This window comes from Musca domestica, unplaced genomic scaffold (assembly GCF_030504385.1).
Source record: "Musca domestica strain aabys unplaced genomic scaffold, Musca_domestica.polishedcontigs.V.1.1 3, whole genome shotgun sequence".
NCBI classification, from domain to species: Eukaryota; Metazoa; Arthropoda; class Insecta; order Diptera; family Muscidae; genus Musca; species Musca domestica.
In genome coordinates this window covers 804,938-831,076 of record NW_026712299.1, presented here as the reverse complement: position 1 = coordinate 831,076, position 26,139 = coordinate 804,938, and the positions used below count along the sequence as shown (strand labels likewise).

The 26,139-nt window shown below is 34.5% G+C and overlaps 1 protein-coding gene across 5 annotated transcripts in view; it reads right to left on the bottom strand.

Annotated features, from left to right (window-relative positions):
- The window catches only part of LOC101889061 (CUGBP Elav-like family member 2), a 335,948-nt gene that overhangs the window by 58,631 nt on the left and 251,178 nt on the right, over positions 1 to 26,139 (bottom strand). For 2 of the 5 annotated variants that reach the window (XM_059124555.1, XM_059124558.1), the window contains exons 5-8: positions 20,453 to 20,634; positions 14,309 to 14,609; positions 10,964 to 11,149; positions 3,631 to 3,657 (exon numbers count right to left, since the gene is read on the bottom strand). In XM_059124555.1, the coding sequence (XP_058980538.1) occupies positions 3,631 to 3,657; positions 10,964 to 11,149; positions 14,309 to 14,609; positions 20,453 to 20,634 (696 nt within the window). The remainder of the gene's footprint in view (positions 1 to 3,630; positions 3,658 to 10,963; positions 11,150 to 14,308; positions 14,610 to 20,452; positions 20,635 to 26,139) is intronic. The other 3 variants (XM_059124557.1, XM_059124559.1, XM_059124556.1) reach the window with 2 other exon arrangements.

Genomic DNA, 26,139 nt, shown 5'->3' with positions numbered 1-26,139 from the left:
TTCAAAATTTATGGATTTTTCGGTGCGGTTTTTGGTCATTTTATATACTTTCCGCCGAATATTTTAGGAGTACACATTTGCAACTTCGTCACTATTCATTTAAGATTTTTTAAAAATATATATATAAATAGGAAAACATACAAGTAAAAAAGGAGTAAGTTCGTCCGGGTCGAACTTTGAGTACCCTCCACCATTTGGAACGAATTAGGAAATTAAAAAAAAATAATAATAAAAATAAAATAAAATCCATTAAAAATTCTGTTAAAATCTTAAAACTGCCGAATATCGGAAGGTCCCGATATATGGGGGATATACGATATTGTGGCCCTATATAGACAAATCTATATCTAGGGGTAAAGTACTCACAAATAACTCAGACAATACCGTTGAAAAATGGGGCTAAAATCATCAAAGTACCGAATATCAGGGGGTACCGTTATATGGGGGATATACGATATTGTGGCCCTATGTAAATAATTATCTTCAAGGGTATAAAGTACTCACAAAGAACTCCTTATGTGAATTTTTAGCCAATTCCGTTGAAATGTGTGGCTGAAATCATCAAAATACCGGATATCAGGGGGTACCGTTATATGAACAACTTCAGTCAACCATTCCAGTATTCGTTGGCTGCCTCACGGGCAATTCTGCTTTCGACAATATGCATCGCCTAAAACAAATAATTCCCACTCCCTTGGTAATGCCGGCCGGAGATAGGCTTGCTACTGCATTGGGATTGTTAAAATATAGTTGGTGATTTTCTAAATCATTTTCTGTCCTCCGATTCCGAATCGTTAGCTAGGAATATTTCTTGACTGCCTCTCAGTTAAATGGGCCTTAATTTATTTACTCAGGAGCTTCGGGTCGCAGTCCCACTGGTGTCCTCGAATAATTGTTTCATGGGAGCTTTGGCTTATTGTTCCACAGGACTTTTCTGCTCATTGTCCCAAAAGAGCTTCGGCTCATTGATCCACAGGAACTTTGGGTTCATGTCCCACAGGAGTCTTCGACCCATGGCTCTATAGGAGCTTTGGCTTGTAGTTCCACGGGAGTTCTTAGCTCGTGGTCCCACAGAAGTCTACGGTACATTTTCCCACAGAAGTTTTCGGCTCGTTGTTGCACAAGAGATTTGGCTTGTTATTTCAAGAGAGTCTTAGACTCGTGGTTCCGCAGGAGTCTTTGGCTCTTTTTCCCACAGAAGTCTTCAGCTCATGGTTCCACAGTAGTATTTGTTTCGTTGTATCACAGGAGCTTAGACTCATTGTTCCGCAGTAGCTTCTGCACATTGTGGAGCTTCGGCTAGTTGTTCCTCAGGAGTCTTTGGCTCGTTGTCCAACAGGAGCTTCGCCACGTTGTTCCACAGGAGTCTTTTGTTGTTTTCTATATAGGGCAAATAATTCTCAATCACTTGGTAATGCCGGCCACATATAGTGTTCGGTTTGTGTTACGATGAGTGATTTTGCGAGTCATTTTCTATTCTCCGACTAACAGAATCATTAGCTTGGAATACTTTTTGAGCTGGCTCTAGTTAAATTGAGCTTCGACTTATTGACCAAGAAGAGCTTCGAATAGTTGTCCCACAAGCATTAGTAGTAAATTTGAGGTAGTCGTAAACTTTTTTGCTCGCTAGAATAGTTTCTTAGCCCTTAACCTAAACCCGATCATACCCACAGTTAGGTGATGAACCTGATCGAGTTCCGATCCATTTGGGAAGTCATCGGCTGCCGAACATGCCTTCAGTAAGTTATCGTCCCGATCTATGTCATAAGGCCTACCCACCATAAACTGTCTAGCTCGAACAACCTAAGACGACGTGGTCATCTTATGTCGATTTAGCGATGTCCGTCCGTCTGTCTGTCCGTTTGACAATCACTCTAGCTTCTGAACAACTTGAAGAAAGTTCATAAAATTTTACTCAGATGTGTCTTTGGACTTTTGGTATTTGGCATTAATCCATTCCCATATATACAGTTCCCATATAACTGTATCTCCTTATACTCGGTATTTTGACGGTTTCAGGTACAATAATCACCGGAATTTTTTCAAATTTATTTTTTGCATTTCGTAATGGGTACTACAGCCTGTGACAGAAAATTCTCCATACCGGTCCAGGTTCTCGTACACCCCCATATAATGGTACCTCACTATATTCGGTATTTTGATGATTATTGTGACATTATTCACCGAAATTGTTTCAAATTTCTTATTTGAAGTTCCTAATGGTTACCACAGTCTATGACAGAAAATTGTCTTTACAAGCCCAGGTATTCGTGTAGCCCCCATATATGGTACCTCCCCATATTATTTTTTGACGATTTTAGGTACAATATTCACCGGAATTGTTTCAAATTTCGTATTTGCATTTGTCTATGCAGGTCCACCTCCTCGTATAGACCCCAAAATATCGGCCACTTCCTGTATTCTGTATTTTATAACAGATTTTTTAACGGTTTTTTATTTTTATTTTTTAATCTATTTATTAATGTTATTTATTTTTATTTATTTTTTTTTTTTAATTTCCAAATTCGTTCCAAATTGTGGAGCGTATTCAAAGTTCGGCCAAACTTATTGCTTTTTAACTTTTTAACTTTAACCATACATTTCGTGAGTTTAACTAAAAAAACTCCAACAAAGCATGATTTTAGAAAGATGACGCCAAAAATGAAAATATTCCTCATCAAATTTTAACATAAGTTACCGAAGAGAAGAAATTTCCATTTCCACTGTATATTAAAAAAAAATTGCATCAATGTTTTTAAAAAAAGTTCCGAAAATATTCCCTAATTTTTTTATCAATTTTTCCTCTGATTTTTTCAAGTTGACCCCCGAAAGTAATATAAAATTTCGATTTAGGCAAAAGGCGTCAGAGGACGAAATACTCTTCACAAAATTTCACTGCAAATCTCAAAATAATTTATATGTCTAGGTTGAAATTTCGGAACATTCTCGGACTCGAAAAAAAAAAGTCCGAGGAAAAATTGATGAAAAAAATTAGGGAATATTTTCGGAACATTTTAAAGAATGCAAATCTCTTTATATTTCATTTCCAGGAGAGATTTTCAAAGTAGGAATTATTCTATATCAAATTTAATTCTGAGTCTCTGAACAAAAGGAGCAGATGATCATTTTTTTGGATATGGTTTTCACACGATAAATAATTTACGTTATATTATAATGTTAAAAAAATAATATTTATTTTATACTAACTATTCGTCAGGTCCACAAAATTTATCCGATTGGCTGATGTCTGTTCAGCCGTTTCCGCTTTGAGAGAACGAACTTTGCGCTGTCTCGCTAAAGAATTTCGACGTTAAATACAATAACAATTCAATACAAAAATTTAGGGGGGACAAAAAGAAAGAGAGAGGAAGAGACACATATTGAAGATATACAACATTTATTATTAATTTATTTTATATTTTTAAGGAATATAAAAAGAAATAAAGCGACATGCACACAAACGTATTTTTTTTTTGAACGTAAAACAAAAAATCAATTGGAAATTCGAAACGAATATCAAGAGTTTGGAAAACGAAAAATTAAAAACAAAAATTAAGCCAATTTCACAAAAAAAACTATAAAAAACAATTCAAACATAACATTTAGTTTGTTACATTAATTGTTTCTCACCTGTATTGGCAGATTTTCCTAATAGACCTTTTGGATGTGTTAAGATTGCATGTATCAAATGGAGAGATATAAATATGGAAAAATGAAAAATATATCAATTAATATTTCTTCATATAACAGTTATAATAATATAATTTGGACATGTAACAAAAATATTTCCACATGTAAGAGAAATTATATGAGGAGGCAAATAAAATTTTCTGAAAAAATCGGAAATAAAAATTTGTTATATTTAGGCATTATAATTTATAAAAATATAAATAAATATTTATGAAAATTTAAACGAGAAGCTGTAAATCTTACAATCCCTTTAATTCTTTCAACGATTCTTCATTTATGTTTACAATGATTTTTTTCTTTTTCCTTCCAAAGACGGCTCTTCTAAAAATCATTTTAGGAGAAGAGATCTCTTCTGGGAAGCAGATTTCAACCCAGCAGACCCAAAACAGAGTGACATGAAAAAACTGCAACCAATTTCAGAATGCTATCATTTCTAAGCCACTGTGGCACTATGTTGTTTACAAGCGTAGAAAAGCATTTTGGTGAGAACTTTCCAGGAAAAAAATTATCCGAGTTGGAGTTCAAGCGTGATAGTGTTATTTCTTCATATTTGGCTGGAAAACAAGAAGTGGCTATCGTTAGAGCACTCCAGCATTTAAATGTGAATAAATCTTTTGTGTCTCGTACCATCGCTCGTTACCGTGATACTGGTAGTGTCAAGCAAGTGGACGGAATAAAAAAGCAGCATTAACAGAAATGGTTCGAAAAGTAGAGAAGCAACTTGATCGAAAACCGCGTCGCAGTGACCGAAAAATGGCTCGTGAGCGGAACATATCGCAATATTCTATTCGGCAAATATTGAAAAATGAATGGAGCTCAGGGTAAAGACATTGCAATTCCCAAAAGTGCAAGATCACACACCGCAACAAAAAGAAAATAGACTCGAAAGAACTAAAGAGCTGCTTCGCTTGGTGAAATTGGTGAACTGCCGAAATTAGTGAACTGCCGAATTTGGTTTTCTCCGATGAAAAAACATTCGTTGTCCAGCAGTTTATAAACAAACCAAATGATCGTGTTTACTTGCCAAAGAAGTCAGCTGAAAATTTACACCTTCGGTTGGTCACCAGAACTCAAGCGCCAGCAATGGTGATGGTGTGGGCCGCCATAACAGCCGATGGTCGCTCTCTGCTCGTATTAATCGTCCATGGCATCAGAATAAATACCGAATATTATCGCGAAAATATTCTGGAGGGTGTATTAAAGGCTTTGTCACGCACATTTTGGCCGCAGACCTTGAACATTCTAAGAGAATTCAGCAATCCTGGCATCAGAATAAATACTGAATATTATAGCGAAAATATTCTGGAGGGTGTATTAAAGCCTTGGGCACACAAACATTTTGGCCGCAGACTTTGGACATTCCAACACCCAAAAATGGTTACAAAAAAAGGCTCCTCGCTTGATTTCCAGCGCAAAATGGCCACCATAATCTCCGGATACCAATCCATTGGACTATTGTGTCTGGAGTATTTTGGAAAGCAGGGTTGGCGCTAGAAAATACCAAAGTATCGATCACCTCAAGCAAGAGCTTCGCCGGGAATGGTCAAAATACCGGAGAGCAACATTCGGGCAGCGTGTGACGCTTTCATTGGCCGTTTGGAGGCCATAATTCGTGCCAAAGGTGTCAAATTGGAACAAATCTAAACTCATTCTAAAATTTGATGCAGTTTCCGACATTTTTTGTTTTCACTTAATAAGATTTAAAAAAAATGTAAAAATGATGGCTTTTGACTTTGTTGCAGTTTTTTTTTACCTCACCCTGTATATGACTATTTATACAGGTTTGCCCATATTCGACGGACCTTTGGGCCCATTCCAATCGACGAGGCTTATCCGCAGGCAACATTCGGGAACATTTGTAAGGGAACAAATGCAAATCAATGCGAATAATCCGTTGTAAAGTGGACCGAGCCATGTCCAACTGCTGAGAACGGCGTTTTTGGGATGTTCTTGGGGACCTCTCAACACTGGCTTGTACGGCAGCGATATTCTCGGCCGATCGCCTTGGTCGACTTTTATATGGCCTCTTCGGATTAGAAAGAGCCTTACCAGTCGAAAATTTTTCGTATAAACGCTAAATGGTGTTCTTAGAAGGCGCACTTCTCACATTTTTTAATGTTTTAAAAGCACGTTGAGTTTTCACAATTGACTTCTTCTGTTGAATGTAAATTTCAACTATTTCAGAGCGCTCGCGTGGCGTTTGTTGGTTCATGGTAAAAAATCTGCTTGAACTGACGCTTCAAACGCGGTATGTCATTAAGCGATGTGACATCTCTGTCAAAAGTTATGGCGTTGCCAGATGGGTCCGTCGAATATGGGCAACCCTGTATAAACGATAAATTATAAATCTCACAAGTACTCCAACGATTCTCCATTATTGAGTATAGTGAATATTTCCCCTTTGCTTCCAAAGACAGTCTCTAATCGCAACATCTAGTATTCATTACAGGAGTATGTTATATCTCTCGATTCATACCCCAGCCTCGTAGACCCAATATATACCATAATTTTTTTCATAATAAAAGAGATCGCCTTTAAAAAAACAAATTAATTTAAATTTAAAAAAAAAAAAAACTACATTGACCGCTGCAAGACATGTGATTCGCATGCATTTTTTGCATTTGACAGGCATTATTAAGCTTTCCTTTCCCAATTGATGTCCAGTAATCGTCATTATTGAATGGCACGAATAACTTCGATATATGGACTCGATACATATTGACTGGGTTTTGGTTTCGCAACCACAAGCAGAGACTGTGAAAATTCGTCCCCAAATGAATTGTGAAATAACACCCAATCGTCCGCCTGCCGATGGTGGTATTGATTGTTATTGTTTTTGGCCACAAACATTAAAAACCTTAAAATAAGTGTCTAAAGCCTTTTGTTGGTTGACTGCCGTATAACAATTGTGTCAAAGAGCTGTGCCATAGGTCAGTTTGTCGGTTGCCAAAGCAGAGAGGTAGGTGTGATGGGCCGATGTATTTTGAAGTAGTTTACGAGGGAAGAGGGGGATGGTGGGCTGGAAGTACTTGAAGAAGAATAGATTATTTTTCCTAGAAAACCCTTGAATATCCCTGTTTATGAGCAGAAAATCTAGAAAATCATTTTTTAAAATTCATGGTTTGCAGCCAGAATATCAGCGAAAAAATGTTGAGATAAGTATTTATTGCCAACAATTCTTTACAAATTCATGTTTATAAATCAAAGGTCTCTGGCCCGAAAGTTCTTAAAAAAAAACATAAGTTCTGTTCCCAAGAAGGCCATACAAATATTTATTATTATTTTTTTTTTTAATCCAGCTTACTTGGATAAAAAACCAAAAGTTTGGCAGAACCTCCTTTCACAATATTTGTAAAAAGTCCAGAAATGGAATGAAAGTACTTGAAAAAAAAAATATTCCAAGACATTCTGACCAGTAATAGAGTGTTATATTTTTGGCCAGAACGTCTTGGCTTCGTGAGGAGAATATTTTTGAAATGGAAATTTAAAATCTCCACTTTTCATGGACAGAAAATTCTTGTTAAATATATTTAAAAAATTCACGACTTTTGGATAAAAATGTTTTGAAATAATATTTGAAAAAAAATCTACGATTCTAGAACTATAAATCTTACAAAAAATATGTTTAAAAAATCTACGATTCTTTGCAAAACTCAGGGAGAAAGTCCTTGAAATAATTGTTGGATTTTTCTTATATCTTTCGACAGCCTAAATAAAGCCTAGACAAAGTATTCTCGAAAAATTAAGGAAAGAACATACATAAAAATCCACCCATTAGTTACCCTTTAAAAATATTCTTAAAAAATCCAGGACAAAGTTGGCGCCTGAAAAATATATTTTTTAACTTTCAAGCCTTCGTTAGAGCATGGAAAAAATTGTTGAAAATTTTAACAGGTCCCAGGAAAAAAAATATTGTTGACCCCTGTATTTTTCCATTTTCCCAAAGAATATTTTTGAAAAATTCACGGAAAAAAGTTCATGTGATAAAACCGCGCCGTAATTAGCCTTTGAAAATATTCCTAAAAATCAAAATTTAAGTTGGAACCTACAAAAAAAAATTTTTTGAGAGATTTACGCCTTAATAAGCCTATGCAAAAAATTATATGAAAAAACACGCCTCAGCTTGGCCCCTGGAAAAAATATTATACACATTGAAGCCTTAGTGGGATTCTAGAACAATATTTTTGGAAAATTTACGCAATAATAAATCCCTGCAAAATATATTTCAAAAAAGCTATGCCTAGGAAAATATAGTTAAAAAAAATCACGACATAGCGGGCGTAGAAAAAATACCTTCCCAAAGATATACTATCCCTTGAAAAATATTGCATAAAAAAACGTTCTGACCTAGGAAGCCCCTAGGAAGAAGCCTCTGTTGGTCCATGAAAAACAATTTTTAAAATAAAATATGAAAAAACATTCAAAACTAATAACAATTTTGTTTGACCCTGAAAAAATATATTCTTAAACAATCTATGCCCTCTTTGGATACTAAAAATATATTCCAAAAACCCCCCTCAGTTGGGCCTTGGAAAAAAATCATAAAAATCCACGCCTGGAAAATGTTCTTCAAAAATTTACACCAAAGATGATAGCTTTATGAATGTTGTTTAAAAAACATGGACACTAAAGGTGACCTATAGAAAAAAAATTGTTTAAAAATCCACACCTTAATTGGCCGTTGGAAAAAACTATTCTTAGAATGGAAGCTTTAGTTGGAAAAAGAAAATAAATATTGTTGTAAATTCTAGACACAGAACATTATTTAAAAACACACTACTTAGAAAATATACTTAAAAATCGAAGAATCGTTGGACTCTGGGAAAAAATTTATATAAATACCCGCTTTAATAAGTTCCAGAAAAAATTAAAACCTTAGCCTCAGTTGGCCCCTTGAAAAAGTTTTGGACCTTTGCAAATAACTTTTTAAAAATTATGTTGATCCCTGAAGAACTCATTCTTAGAAAATCCACGCCTTAAAAAATCCAGTTCTCTGTTTGCCCCTGGAAAAGAATATTTTTAGAAAATCCGCGTCTTAGTTTGCCCCTGGAAAAGAATATTTTTAGAAAATCCACGTCTTAGTTTGCCCCTGGAAAAAAATATTTTTAGAAAACCCACGTCTTAGAAAAGAATATTTTTAGAAAATCCTCGTCTTAGTTTGCCTCTGGAAAAATATTTTTAAAATATCCCCTCCTTAATTTCCCTTTGGAAAAAATATTTTTAGAAAATCCTCGCCTTAGTTGGCCCTGAAAAAGAATATTTTTAAAAAATCCATGCCTTAGTTCGCCCCTGGAAAAAATATTTTTAAAAAATCCACGTCTTAGTTTCCCCTTAGAAAAAATACTTTTAGAAAATCCATGCCTTAGTTCGCCCCTGGAAAATGTATTTTTAGAAAATCCATGCCTTAGTTTCCCTTTGGAAAAAGTATTTTTAAAAAATCCATGCCTTAGTTTGCCCCTGGAAAAGAATATTTTTAGAAAATCCACGCCTTAGTTTGCCCCTGGAAAAGAATATTTTTAGAAAATCCACGTCTTAGTTTGCCCCTGGAAAAGAATATTTTTAGAAAATCCACGTCTTAGTTTGCCTCTGGAAAAATATTTTTAAAAAATCCACGCCTTAAGTTCCCTTCGGAAAAAATATTTTTAGATATATTTAGAAAATCCATGCCTTAGTTTCCCCCTGGAAAAATGTATTTTTAGAAAATCCATGTCTTAGTTTCCCTTTGGAAAAAGTATTTTTAAAATATCCATGCCTTAGTTCGCCCCTGTAAAAATATTTTTAGACATATTTAGAAAATCCATGCCTTAGTTTCCCCCTGGAAAAATGTATATGAATACTCGTCTTAATAAGACCCAGCTAAAATTATCTGAAAAACCCCCCTGCTTAGTTGGCGCCTGTAAAATCCATACATAGTTCACCCCTTTAAAATTCTTTTTTAAAAAAACCACAACAGCTCATTCTTTAAATAAACCGATCCTTGGACCAATAAAAAAAAAATTTTTAAAAAAAAAATTCTTGAAAAATCGAAAGACATTTTTAAAAAAATAATATTTTAGACACAAAAAAATATTTTTAAGGAATTCACATCGAAACTACCCGGCTTAGTTGGACATTTCATATATTCTTCAGAAATCCACGCCATAGTTGGAACAATAATAATAATATTCTTGATAAATTCGATGACTGTTTTGGCCTCTAGAAAAAAAACCTTAAACAAAAATCTCGCCGCCTGGCATATTTCCACATAGCTCGGAAAGAGTCTTTCTCAGAAATATCCTCCCCGAAGCCCCATTCCTTTGTAAAAGTTATAACTACCTCCCTGCCATTCTCTTTCATGTCATTGTAGTGTTTATACTGTCTCCCTCTCTCTCTCTCTCTCTCTCTCTCTCTCTCTCTCTCTCTCTCTCTCTCTCTCTCTCTCTCTCTCTTTTACTCTCTGACTGGCATATAATGAATTATTTAATTAAATGATTTTTAAATTATCAATATAATTAAGTTTAAGTCAACAGAAAACCAACGGATATTGGGCCATGGGAATGGTGGATGAGTGGATGGACGGGTTAATGGGCAGACAGTGAGGCGAAAATGGCCTCACAGTACGCGACGGATAGGATTGTCGGTATGTCTGCGTGTTGTTTCTGTGGTCTGGGGGATTACAATTTATTAACAATATCCGGCAATCAATGGTCAATGATGCATGACCATGTATTAATGGGTGGGTGGGGCCGTCATACATATGTATGTGTTAAGTAATGTTGTGTAATTTTCACTTAAACATTACTTATGAAAAATGGGGATTAAACTGGCATTGCTCTTATTAAAAGTTTAAATAAATGTGAAAAGGGGGAGAGGGGCTCCACTGCAATTATCCATTGAAGGATTAAAATATCTCATTGTTGTTGTTGTCATTATTATATATTGGTTTTAATCAGCCAGCTGTTTCGTAACCGTGATAGCGGTTTGAGTTATAGATTGACATGTGGTAGTTTGTGGTACAAAATTAAAAGTGGGGATTTACTTAACAAAAAATCCAGGGGATTTTCACAAAATTTTATGGGCGACATCAACAACAACAAAAACAATAAAAAACAATCTGACTGATAATGATAAAAGCTGTTGACATTTGAGGCTTAATTTGAAACTTTTTAAGCATCAATTAATTAACTTTTTCTTATCAAAGTTTTTAAAAACACGCACACTCACACACATGTACACATAAATACACACCCATTTACATTTGTTTACATATTCACTTGGCTTATTATATACTTACACAATAAGGCGGCTGTATTTGTCAATTGAGCATTGCCCGGATTGTTGGCCGTGTTCGTCAATGAGGATTGAGTCATGGCTGCAAGGGCAGCTAAATTTTGTACAGTCATCGGAGGTAGTAGACCGGCGGCAGCAGCCGCTGCTGTGGCCGCCGTTGTGTCCGCCGTATTTGTTTGTGCACCCAGGCCTGTGTGGAGAAAATAGAAAATAAATATATTTATTAGTAATTGATATAATATTTCTCAGGGAACAGTGGAAAACCTGCGGTATGGAAGTAAGTGGTTTTCCAGTAGGCAGAAAAAGGGTTGAGTTGAGAAAATTTCCAAAATGATTTGAAAATTCTTTACGAAATCATTTTAATTTATTTATTATGAAAAGAGGTCGAAGTTTTCAAATTCCTTTAAACTACCAAAAAACTAGAAAGTGTGGTCAGCTTATAAAATTTCAAAGAGGTAGAAAATTGTTTAAAACAAATATTTACATAAAATTAAGTTTATTTTAGGGAATACGTGGAAATTTGACACTTAAAATAAAAAAAAATAAGTAAATAATTGAAGCACCGCGAATATCGACATATTTTGATTATCAAAATCCAATCTTTTCAAATGGATGAAATGCTAAAATGATTCAGAAAAAAATATTATTGAAACATCCGCGCCTTAAAAAGTGAAGGATTCAACCTTGAAAAAAATATTCTTTAAAATCCACGCCTTAAAAAATCCAGGCTTCAGTTTGGCCCTGGGAAAAATACTCTTAAAAAATCCAATCCAAGTCTCAGTTTGGCCCTTGAAAAAATATTTAAAAAAAACACGCCATAAACAACCAAGTCTCAGTTTGGCCCCTAGAAAAAATATTTTTAAAAAAATCCACGCCTCAAAAAATCCAGGCCTCAGTTTGGCCCTGAAAAAATATTCTTAAAAATCCACACTTTAAAAACTTCAGGTCTCAGTTTAGCCCTGAAAAAATATTCTTAAAAATCCAGGTCTCAGATTGGCAATGGGAAAAATATTCTTAAAAACTCACAACTAAAAAAAATCTGGGCCTCAATTTAGCCTTGAAAAAAATATTCTTAAAAATCCACACCTTAAAAAAATTGGGGCCTCAATTTAGCCTTGAAAAAAATATTCTTAAAAATCCACACCTTAAAAAATTCAGGCCTTAGGTTGGGCTTTAAAAAATATTTTTAAAAAATCCGCGCCTTAAAAATTTCAGGTCACAGTTTACCCTGGACAAAATTTTTCTAAAAAATATACACCTTAATAAATCCAGGCCTCAGTTTAAGCCGTAAAAAATATTTTTAAAAAATCGGCGCCTTAAAAATTTCAGTTCTCAGTATACCGTGGAAAAAATATCCATAAAAATCCAGGCCTTAGTCTGAAAAAAATATTCTTTAAAAATAAAAAAATACAGGCATCAATTTGGAAAATGTTTTCTTAAAAAAATCCAGGCCTGACTTTGGGCTTGGAAAGAAGTATTCTTAAAATATTCAGGCCTTAGTATGGCCCTAGAAAAAAAGTTCTTAAAAAATCCACGCCTTATTTGGTTCTCGAAAAAAATATTTTTAAAAAATCTACTCCTTATTTGGTTCTCGAAAAAAAATATTTTTAAATAATCCAAGCAGTTGACTCCTTGAAAAAATATTTTTAAAACATCCACGCCTTATTTGGTTCTCGAAAAAAATATTTTTAAAAAATCTACTCCTTATTTGGTTCTCGAAAAAAATATTTTTAAATAATCCAAGCATCAGTTGACTCCTTGAAAAAATATTTTTAAAAAATCCACGCCTTATTTGGTTCTCGAAAAAAATATTTTTAAAAAATCTACTCCTTATATGGTTCTCGAAAAAAATATTTTTAAATAATCCAAGCATCAGTTGACTCCTTGAAAAAATATTTTTAAAAAATCCACGCCTTATTTGGTTTTCGAAATAAATATTTTTAAAAAATCTACTCCTTATTTGGTTCTCGAAAAAAATATTTTTAAATAATCCAAGCATCAGTTGACTCCTTGAAAAAATATTTTTAAAAAATCCACGCCTGAGTTGATTCCTTGAAAAAAATATTTTTAAAAAATCCACGCCTGAGTTGATTCCTTGAAAAAAATATTTTTAAAAAATCCACGCCTGAGTTGATTCCTTGAAAAAAATATTTTTAAAAAATCCACGCCTTAGTTGGCCCCTGGAAAAATAATTTAAAAAAATCCACGCTTTAGTTGGTCCTTGTCAAAACATATTTTTTAAAGAATCCACGCCTTAGTTGGGCTCTGGAAAAATTAATTTTTAAAAAATTCATGCCTTAATTGGACCCTGGAAAAATAATTAAAAAAATCCACGCCTTAGTTGGCCCCTGGAAAAATAATAAAAAAAATCCAAGCCTTAGTTGGTCTTTTCAAAAAATTTTTTTAAAAAATCCACGCCTCAGTCGACTTCTTGAAAAAAATATTTTAAAAAATCTACGCTTCAGTTGACTCCTTGAAAAAAAATATTTTTAAAAAATCCACTCCTTAGTTGGCCCCTGGAAAAATGATTTTAAGAAATCTACGATTCAGTTGACTCCTTGAAAAAATATTCTTAAAAAATCCACGCCTCAGTTGATTCCTTTAGTTTTTTTGTAAAAAATCCACGACTCAGTTGACTCCTTGAAATTTTATTTTAAAAACCACGCCATTAAAAAAAAATTAAAATCGCCCCTTACTTTGCCCCTGGAAGAAATATTTTTAAAAAAATCCAGTTAAGAGTTTGTCCCTGAAAAAATATTCTTAAAGTGTCACTCCTTTGTTGGTCCCTGAAAAACATATTTAAAAAAATCTACGCCACCGTTTGACCCTTAAAAAACCGGCCCACGAGACTTTTTGGAGTTTCCGAAATGAGTTAAAGTTCAAATTTTAGAAAAGAGTTAAAGTGCTTCAAAGGTTTAAGAGACAAAAAACTTAAAAACAAAAATATCAGCTCGGATTTCTTCACACATAAACACGTATTCTTACCTTAGGCCAGGATATTTCTTAAGCTATACTTCTTGTTGAAAATATTTAGTCTTTGTCTTTTCGTAGTGCGGGCATCAAGGAGATATTGTAAAGATATTCAACACATAATTTAACAAACTATAAACACAAAAAATATACAATCCAACATTTCACAAAAAAGGGATTTAAGATCCAACCTCTTGAAAAAACAGCATTTTCAAATGCATTCTCATCATCATTTGTCTTACTTCCATACCACCGTTCCCATGGCGACTGAATCTAACTCCCCAAAGCCGATTCTCTGGCAATCATTGAAATGTAATAAATTCAAATCAAAGATTGCATTTCTAAAATTCCCATTTGTCCCCCCGGGCTTCACACTTACCTTGCAATAGTTGCTGTTGCAGACCCACTGCTTGCAATTGTTGCAACAGCTGCAATGAGGCCGGGGTTATGGCATCGGCTCCCAACACCGGACTGGCCTGTTGCGGTGTACTTGGCATTATGGCCGGCGTCGAGACCGTTGTCGCTGTCTGTCCCAGGGGTATATTCATGTTCGTCGCCAAATTCCACAGATTCGCCTGGATCTGTTGGATTTTCTTTTGTTCCTTTTCCTTTTGGGTATCGGCGAATTTCACCACCAATGGCGAGGTGCAGCCTTCCATGGTCTTGTTTTGATTTAGTGTCTGCGGGCGAGCGGGCGGGTGTCATACGAAAACAAAATATGAAATGAAAAGTTGCAAAAAGCAAAACGAAAAAAAAGAAATAAATTTAATATAAATAAAAAAGTGAAAGAAAAAAATGTGGAAACGAAAGAGAACAACAATAACAACAACAGCATGTAAAGAGAGGGAGGAAGAGAAAAACAGAAATCCATGAATTTCAAATGAAGTTATTTCGGCTGTTTCCTTGTGTTAAAAAATGCAGTGATTTTTTTCCTCCAATGGGGCAATAAATCTGAAAATCCATCGCGTTTTTTGTTGCGATTTTCAAAAAAATATTGCTGCAGTTTACTGCAGAGATTTCGTTTTAGTTTGTTTGTTGGTTGGCGTTGCTTTGATTTGGTTTCAATGTTAACAGTTAGTGAATTGCAATTTACACAGTACAATAAATTTCAATAACTTACACCAGTTGGGGAAAAAATATATTGAAATGGTGGAATCTAAGAATCTTCTTCCCCATACTTTTAATGTAGATATTAGAAACCTGTCGTGGTTGGGCTGCCTGATTTTTTCTCATACCCTCCTTCAGAAGGAGAAAATTTAAGTAGGAGATAAATTAACTTATTATATCCATGCTCGTAAGAAATATGGCTAAGGGTTCCAAATTAAGTAATTGCGGTCAGTTTTTTTTAAGAAGAATATATCAAATTTTTTACTTCGAGATTTGATTTTTTTATTATTTTATTAATATTATCAATTATTAATTCAAAATGTTCAAATAAAAATTGAAATAAATTGAAATCTTTTTGCTTCAAATTTTAAATTTAATAATTGGAAAAAATAATTTGAAAATCGAAATATTAAGAATTGAATTTTTCGAATTAAAAATTAAATTGTCGATTTTCGAATGAAATATTTCGAATTTTAAATAGATTTTTTTTTGTTACGAAAAGCGCCAAAAGAAGCAACATGATACTACCTTCTTGTTGAGCGATTGGATAGAGTTAGAATTTTAAAATTTCGGACAGCATCACTCTTGGGTAAGATAAGGTGACGTTTTCCTAATTTCATACAGAGAGGGTATTTAAAGTACTACGAGATAAATAATTGTACAGTATTTGGTTTTATAGATCGATAATAAGTTAAAGTTTGAAATCTGCTTGAGGAAGTGAATCTTTAGGTACAGAGGTGAAGTAAGTCATGATTTTGGAAGAGATTAACTCTTGGTTGAGATTTTTGGAATTGCATATTTTAAGGATACAAACAATATTAAAAAGTAAAAATATGGTATAACATCGATATTGATCGACATTAACATTTTTATATTCGACACTCTTTGCTAGACGATTGTTATTAAGGATATCGGTCGCTCTATTAACAGTCGATCTTTAACAATTCGGATTAGAGCCACTCTTCGTGCAGTGGCGTGAAGATAGGCTGAATTTTTGGAAAATCGTTGGGTTTTTGAAAAATCTTCCGTTAATTATTAAAATGTAAATTATTGCTATTTATACCCTACAACACTATGTGTTGGGGGTATTATAAGTTTGATTGGGCCAAAAATTATGTAACACCACGAAATATTGGTTTCCCACATAGGAAAGTATATATGGATCATCCTAGCTCGCCGAGCTGAGTCGATCTAGCTATGTATGTCCGTCCGTCCGTCTGTCCGTCTGTCCGTCTGTCCATGTTAATTTGTAATCACTCTACAGGTCGCAATTATGGCCCGATCTTCACGAAATTTGGAATGGAGGTCGGGGTTGGGCCAGAATAGAACCCTATTTCTTTTTGAGATGATCGCCAAATGTTTAGGGGTTGAAATGGACCAAATACTGAAAAAATGTCGGATTTTGCAGTAGCTATACAGGTCGCAATTATAGACCAATCGACGCGGAATTGGCATGTAGCTAGAGTTTAGGACGGGGAAGAAGCCTACCAATTTGGGTGGTCATCGGATAATATTTAGCGGGTAAAATAGACCATATATTTTGTGTTGAAAAAATTCAACATTTTTCATTAAACCGCGGATATTTTAAATCCCGGCGAAATCACAAAGCCATGACAAGGTTACTTCTGACCTTTACATTGATGTTAACATCCAACAAATCGGATATTTAGCAAAATAGGTGCGATATATATGTCTATCAAAGAAGATATGCTTGAAAGATCCCTTATATGTCGAGAACGGCTGAACTGATTTCGACAGTTCTCATTAATTCAGAATGGCCTCTTGACAGAAAAGAAAAAACGTCTAAAAAAATCGCATAAAAATATCTCTCTAAAGATGAAAATATTGATTTTGTAACATTTTCTCATATTTTTTCAATTTTGTCATATTTTTGGCATATTTTCATTTTGAATTAAACATTTGGTAATATTTCTACAGCTAACAAAACTAAGTAGTTATGACATCATATACAGATCGCAATTATGGCCCGATCCTTACGAAATTTTGCATGGAGATAAGATGAGGGCCAGAATAGAAGCCTACTCTTTTTGGAGATGATCGCCATATATTTAGGGGTTGAAATGGACCAAAAAACTGCAAAATTGTCGGCAGGTCGTAATTATCGCCCGATCATCACGCACATTTGAAAGGGGGACATTGCAAAAGCCAAATAGTTTTGGATGGCCATCCAAAAATATTCAATGTGTGAAATAGTTTGCCAACTTTTGTAGACAAAATACGAAAATGTCCATTCCAGAGACTTTTTCGAGAATTCACAAATACAGGAAAGACGCACTTCTGACAATTTCGTTAACGAATATAGTCAAATGTCTGTATCTCATATAGATGCGTTTCAGTCAAAAACCAATAATAAATGTTAATCTTTTGCCACTTATGAGAGATTATAGGTCTTTGGGAAATATTGATTCCAGATCTAGGAAGACCATTTAAGTGCAACATCTAGGAATAAATTGGAAATGATCAAATTAGTTAAAGTTGATAATATTCGATAATTAGAGAACGAAACCTGATGGTTTTCTTTTATTATTTGTCACAATATCTTGTGGAATTCTTTCGAGTATCTCGCCTATATAAACTGTATCGTTTATTATAGTGTTGTAGGGTATTCAACGGTCGGCCCCGCTCGACTGTAGCCTTTGCTTACTTGTTTTCTCTTAATTATATTTTGAACCAAATGAAATATTGCATATTTGAAACCACAAAGAAACCGCAAGCTCATTTTTCATTCGAAATTCAATTTTCCAGCACAGTATCCGAATTTTTGTGGTCATCGATTTCGTATTTTATAGGATTTGTCACTTAAGAGGCATATTTTTGTTTTTAATTCTTTTTGGAGAATGCTGGGTTTTTAGAAATTCGTACTAGAACGGTACCAAAGGTATTAAAAGGTACTAGCTACTAGCTACATTCTTGAAATTTTGGGTCAGGGTCATTACTCTTGTTCCTTAGGGGTCAGATAAGGCTGGGTCTTTGGAAATTCGTACTTGAACGGTACGAAAAGTACTAAAAGTTAGTAAATATCCTTCTCTTTGCATTTGACGAACCAGTAATGCTTGAACTCTTAAATATGGAAAGAGGGCCACCATTGAAGTATTTGAAGAATGTACCAGTGAATTTTTGAATATTAACACTTTAAGTATAAGTACTAATATGTACCATATTTGGTACAATTTCGTGTCATGTGAGCGGTTAGAGCTACATACATGAAATTTAGAATGGGAATATGGGTTGAGGAGTAGGGTGAATATAAGAAGGAAGTTTTGGAAGTGTGTACTCATGTATACGGAAAGTACTTAATGGCACTAAATTTGGTACAATTCGAGTTTGGAGGAACGGATGGAGCTGGAATCCTGGAATTTGAAATTAACATTACAGGCGGAGATTTGGAGGGAGTTTTCGAAATTGTTGTACAAAAATTGGTACAAAGTCGCATTGAGTGAACCGTGTATGTCTACTATATTGTATCAAATTTGGTACAATTTATGTTTTACGGGAAACCGATATATTGGGAATCCTGAAATTACTGGTGCATTGTAGGAAGTTTTGGAAATTCGTACTAATGTACAATTTAATACAATTTGTACAATTTAAATTTAAATGTGTTGGAAGTAAATTTGGTACATAAGTGTTAGAATTGTACATTTTGGAATTACGATCTGTGTGAATAAAAATACAAAGCAACATATATTTATATACCGATTTTTAGAAATTTATTAAATATTCATGTCCGCCTATCTATGCATGTATTTTCGTAAGCAATGTGCAGGTCGCATTTATAGCCCGATCTAGATGAAATTTAGAAATTATGAAATTTACATCATTTGTTTGACCTATGCACGAACCCTATTGAAATTGGTGATAATCGGTCAAAATTTAGATATAGCTCTCACATATATCTTTGTCCGATTTGTATTTTAAGGTGCACCAATTATGTAATATTAGAACAAATTTGGCACATGCAACCAAATTGAGCCTAGAATCAAATTTTGTAAAAAGTCGGTTCAGATATAGCTCCCATATATATTGTTCACCCGATTTGTTATTTATATGCACTCCATGACAACGATATTTGGTACAAAGTACAGCTGGAAATACCTCTGCCAAATATTATCAAGATCGGTTTAGATTTGAATATATAGCACCCACATATATCCCTATCCGATTTCAGTAATATTGTGTATCAACTGGAACAGGATATCGCATATACCGCCAAATTCAGCCTAGAAGCAAGTGTATCAAATGTGGTGAAAATCGGTTCAGCTATAGCTCCGTACATATATTTTTTATCCAATTTGGTGTTTAACTCCCCCACATACGCAATGTTCACACCACAACATATGTATCAGACCAAATATCAGATTCAGCTCAGAAATACCTCTTCCAAATTTTATCGAGATCAGTTCAGATTTGGATTTGTGTAAAGTAAGCTTAAATAGGATGAACTTTGGCAGAGACTACCAAATTTAGCCTAGAATCAAGTGTGTTAAATGTCGGTTTAGATATAGCTTTAGCTTTCGCATATATTTTTATTACGATTTTATATCTAAGTCACCCAAATTCGTATTATAATACATTACGTAACAAGGATTTCTGGTACACAACATTGGGTACATCCTAAAAATCCCTTTTCCAAGTTTTGTCGGAATCGGGTCAGATTGGGATATCTCATATATATTTCGACGGACGCCACATTTGATCAAATAAAGTAGTTTAATCCGAATTCATATTTAAGTATTCCCAAAGTCATAATATGCAATCCATAGCAACAAAATTTGGTTCGATAGATAACGTACAACATAAATTTATCTCACTCAAGTTTTAGAGGAATCGATTAAGATTTTTATGTCATTTTTAACCTATTTCAAATTTAAACCTCTCTAAAGCCTTAATACGCAATTAATACCTAAATTGCTAATATAAACGATTTCTTGATACACGTGACTCTACTAAATATTTATAGTGGTGTTGGGTGTTATAAAGTCGGCTCCGCCCGATTTTTATCTTTTCTTACTGATTTAATTCGGAAATTCAAATTTCAATAGGTAACTTCAAAGGAGTTTTTCTCGAAAGTGGTTTTTTTTCACATGTGACACTATTTAAGTAAATGAGCGATATTTACTTCGTGGGGCTTCCGATGTATATCTGAAGCCTTCACAACGGAATGACGATCTTAATTTACCCTTCATATTACTGAGATAGATACAAAAATTGAATATTAATTTTTTTCCCAACCGATGTAAGTTAGTCTAAATTATTTTGAAAAAGTTTTCAATGGTTAATAGTTGTTAAAATTCTCTCATCTAGATTCCATTTCACCAAAACCGTGGACTCAAAACTCATGCTGTTATATACATCATCATTTCTTAGTTACAAATATATAAAAAGGGGAAATTACTACTTTTATCGCAGATATCGCCGAATGCTTGGTAGCGTAAGTCACAAAGGCACACCCTTTACTCTGGCCGTTCTGATCGCGCAACACCGTACACTCTTCAATGGCTCCGTGGACTTCAAATAGTTTTCGAACGTCGTTTTCGTTCAGTTTCTTATTTAGCATGCCAATGAACAGTTTGCGTTCTGAAATGAGATAAGAAAGAAAGAAAAAGAAAAATGTAATTAAATATTTGATTTAAAACAACAACAATTTTAAATTTAAATTTCATTGTCAAAAAACAAACGTAAGCAGCCATGTCAAGATTAGCAGACATAAAAATATTTTATAGTTTTTTTTTATTATTTTCTAAATATAAGATAGACATAAAAAATGTTTTTTTTTTTATTTTTGGAAATACAAGTCAACCATAAATATTGTAAACTTGACTTTGGACAAATCCAAAACAATGAAAACACAACGAGACGGAGGTTCTTAATGAAAATGTGGATAAAAATTTGAAAATATTCTCTTAGTTTCTGAGACTAAGGGCCACATGGAATTCTTCAATATGACACTTTAGTGCTGTCGATTTTCAATGTCAACAATAATCCATGTCCCATTTTCCACTCAACTTCAATCTGAAGATCTATGTCAATGCCAAAGTCATCCATCACCTTCAGGCAATGTCACTGTGCAATCCGATGCAATTCTTGGCTTAATCGCAATATGAGCATCAAAGTCAAGTTGTTTTGGTAGTTGAAAATTTTGTTGTTGTAGTTATTGTTCATAAAATAATATTCTCATTATAATGAAGACCTTCACAATGGCATTAAAATAATGTTTTATTGTTGTGTTCTGTTTTTTGCATTCTCGGTACAAGTTTTATTTGTTCTCATTATACCGCCGCCAAAACTCACATTTACACACACACACACACACACACGCTCTCGCCCCGTTACACAAATATGGTATAAAACCACTACCAACAACTACACCACCGACAACAAAAGCTGGCCCTTGTATGTGAGCATAAATATTAACGCTTGACTTATATTTCATATACAATGCTTTTTGTTGTTGTTGGTAAGGTTAAAATTCATTTTAATAAAATGTGTAAAAATACACAAAAGAGAGAAGAAGAAGTAGCATGGCGGAAGGGAAACACAATGCAAATTTTCAGCATTGTATTTTTAGTTTTTAGCTTTCTTAGAAAAAGTAATAAAAAAGAATGAATTAAAACGAAAGCTAGTCGCGGTGAAGTCGGACAGTGACGAATATTTTGTGCTTTACATCGAAATTTTAAAACGGATTATTTTTATTCCCTCCACCTTGGAAAGGAGGGTATATTAACTTTCTCATTCCGTTTGCAACATCCTTAAATAATCGTCGTAGAACCCATAAAGTATATATGTATTCATAATCAGCATAAAATTCTAAGTCGGTTTAACGATGTCCGTCTGTATGTCCGACTGTCCGACTGTCTGTCTGTCCGTCTGTCTGTTGAAATCACGATACAGCCCACATTATTTGACGTAGAGCGCCAAATAATGGGATGGTTAGTATAGAAAATGAGATATATCGGTCCACGTTCTGGTATAGTCCCCATATAACGGTACCTCCCGATATTCGGTATTTTGATGATTTATGCCACATTATTTAACGGATTTGTCTGAAAATTGGTATTTGTAGGTCATAACGGGTCCCTGTACGTGTGGCGAAACATTGTATGTATAGGTCCACGTTTTGGTATAGCCCCCATATAATGGTACCTCCCGATATTCGATATTTTGATTATTTTTGCCACATTTTTTAATGGATTTGGCTAAAAATTGGTATTTGTTGGTCATAATGGGTTCCAGCTCCGGTGGAGAAACATTGCATGTATGGGTTCATGATTTGGTATAGCCCCCATATAACGGTACCTCCCGATATTCGGTATTTTGATGGTTTTTGGCACATTTTTTCACTGATTTGTTTATAAATTTAGTATTTGTTAGTCATGGGTCCTAGTTCGTGTGGCGAAACATTGTATGTATAGGTCCACGTTTTGGTATAGTCCCCATATAACGGTACCTATCAATATTCGGTATTTTGATGATTTTTGACACATTTTTTCACGAATTTCACTGAAAATTTAGTAGTTGTAGATCATAATGGGTCCCAGTTTGTGTGGCGAGTCATTGTAATCTTAGGTCCACGTTTTGGTATAGCACCAATATAACGGTACCTCCCGATATTCGGTAATTTGATGATTTTTGCCACATTTTTCACGTATTTGTCTGAAAATTGGTATATGTAGGTCATAATGGGTTCTAGCTCCGTTGGCGGAACCTTGCATGTGTAGATCAACAATTTGGTATAGCCCCCATATAACGGTACCGCCCGATATTCGGCATTTTAATGGTTTTTGCCACATTTCTTCTAATGTTTCCTTTACCCTATGGTGGAGGGTATTAAAAATATAATAATAATATTATTAATATTATTAATATTATTAATATTATTTCGAATTTTTCGAGAGATATGATAATTAATGATTTTAAAATTTTTGTAAGAGGCACCAGAATGAATGGACATGAATATTTTTACAACCTCCTAAGGAAAACGTATTTGGACGAGAGGCCTAATATTGTACATTTTTATCTAACCCAAATCGTATCTAAATACTACCTTTTATACCCTTCACCATAGCATGGAGGGTATATCAAGCTTGTCATTCTGTTTGTAACAACTCGAAATATACATTTTAGACCCTACAAAGTATATCAGCATAAAATTCTATGCCAATCAAGCGATGTCAGGCCGTCTGTGGAAATCACTCTAGCTTTCGAATGAAGTGAAGAAGGTTAAGAAAATTTTACTCAAATGTATAGTATGTCCGCCGGATATTTGGTATTGAAAATAGGCCATCTAGGACCAGGTTTTGGTATAGCCCCCCTCTCCATTTTCGGTATTTTGATGATTTAAGCTACATTATTCAAATGCAAATATTTTAAAATTGGTATTTAAAGTTCGCAATCGATATTACAGCCTCAGACAGAAAATTGTCTGTGCAGGTCCGAGTCTTCGTATAGCCCCCATATAACGGTACCTCCCTATTTTCGGCATTTTGACGATTCTAGCGACATTATTCACCGAAATTGTTGCAAATTTGGTATTTGAAGTTCGTAATAGATACTACAGCCTATGACAAAAAATTGTCTGTGCAGGTACACGTCTTCTTATAGCCCCCATATAACGGTAGCACCCGATATTAGGTATTTTGATGATTTTAGCGACATTATTTACGGAAATTATTTGTTCTAAATGGATAATACATCCTAAGACAGAAAATGAGCCAAGTAGGTCCACGTGTTCCAATAGCCCCCTTATAACGGTACCCCCCATTATTCGCTATTTTGTACGATTTTAGCGAAGTTATTAGCCGGAATTGTTTCAAATTTCGCATTTGAAGTTCGTAATAGATACTACAGCTTATGACAGAAAATGGTCTGTGCAAGTTCACGTCGTCATATAGACCCTAATATAACGGCCACATTCGGTATTTTTAAGATTTCAAGAGAATTTTAAACGGATTTAATTTTTTTTTTCAAAATTGCCATATTCGTTCCAAATGGCCCGGCCGAACTTACAGCTATTTTACTTGTTTTTATATGTGCCAAGTTTCAATTAAATCGAAAAGATTTTTATTCTTGCAAAATTTTGAACTTTTGTGGATTAGATACCAGAATGAGTAGACCGATATTATTTAACTCTGAGATCGTTCTAAATTTGGAAAAAAAAAATATTAATTATATATTCCCTCTGTGCCCATATATGTAAAGGTAAAAAATCGTATTTAAAATCAAGTTAAAAAGTATCAGTCAGTTTCGCCGACAGACCCTCAGTCAATTTTCGATAATTTAAATATATTTTGACTTGTGTTATGATTACTCAAATTGTTGACCCTCTATAGAGAAGATTCCAAAGGAATAGGCCAATATTGTCCATTTCGTATCGGAACTAAATAAATACGATATAAATATTGTGATGTGCCAGGTTTGGACTACATCAACTACTTCCTTCACTTTTTAAGAGATATGTGGTAATTTTTAGAAAATTTCAAAACGTGCGCGAGATAGCAGATATAGGGTGAGATAAAAAACCTGCAACAAAGTCAAATACCATTATTTTCTAAATTTTTTTTTAATTTTATTGAATGATAACAAAAAATGTCGGAAATAGCATCAAATTTTAGAATAAGTTTAGATTTGTTCGAATTGGTCACTTTTGGTACGAATTATGACCTCCAAACGGCCAATGTCACACGCTGCCCGAGTGTTGTTCAGCAGTATTTTGGCCCATTTCCGGCGAAGAGCTTGCTTGAGGTGATCGACACTTTGGTATTTTTTAGTGCCAACTTGGCTTTCCAAAATACTCCAGACACAATAGTCCAACGGATTAGTTTTGGTGGCCATTGTGCGCTAGAAATGAAGTTAGGAACCTCATTTTGTAACTATAACTGGGTGGTGCGTGCTGAGTGCGATGGTGCTGAGTCCTGTTGGAATGTTCAAGGTCGGCGGCCAAAATGTTTGCGTGTCCTAGGCTTTAATACACCCTCCAGAATATTTTCGCGTTAATATTCGGCATTTAATATGATGCCACGGTCGATTAATACGAGCGGAGAGCGACCATACACACCATCAAAATGGTCGGCGCTTGAGTTCTGGTGGCCAACCGAAGGTGCACATTTTCAGCTGACCTCTTTAGCAAGTAAACACGATAATTTTGTTTGTTTACAAACTGCAGGACAAGGAATGTTTTCTCATCATAGATCGGAGAAAACTAAATTCGGCAGTTCACCACTTTCGGCCAAGCGTAGCAACTCTTTAGCTCTTTTGAGCCTAATTCCTTTCTGTTGCACTTTTGGAATTTTCAATGGTTTTACTCCGAGCTCATTTTTCAATATTTGCCGAATGGAATATTGCATATTTGTCGAATGGAATCTCACGAACCATTTTTCGCCACTGGCGCTGCGACGCGGGTTGCGATCAAGTCGCTTCTTTACTTTTCCAATCATTTCTGCTGATGTTGCTGTTTTCTTCCGTCCACTTCCTTGACGGCGGGCTATGCTACCAGTATCACAAAATATTTATTCTCATTTAAATGCAGGAGTGCTCTAACGATAGCCAAGCTTGAATTCCATAACGAATAATTTTTTTTTTTTTTTTGAAAAATTCTCACCAAAATGCTCTTGTACGCTCGTAAACAATATAATTAGCTATAACTGGAATATTTTTTTACAGCTGTCGGACTATTGGCTAAGAAATGACAGCAGTCTGAAGTTGGTTGCAGTTTTTTTCATCTCAGCCTGTATTTCCGATTGAGATGAAATTTTCCAAACAATATTTGTTTGGCCCAAGGATGAACCCTATGGGAACTGGTGATAATCGGATCAGATTTAGATGTAGCTTACATATATCTTCAACCGATTTCGGGTTAGTTGTGCACCAAAAGGCCAATATCGGTCCAAAAGCCGTAAATTTTGGTACATCTTTCCGAATTCAGTATAGAAACATGTAAATCGAATTCGGAGAAAATCGGTTTAAGTCCCTCACATTCGTAATATGCACTCCACAAGAATGATATTTGGTTCCAGATATCATATACCGCCCAAAAATACGTATGTCAAATTGTATCAAGATCGGTTCAGATTTGGACGTGGCTCC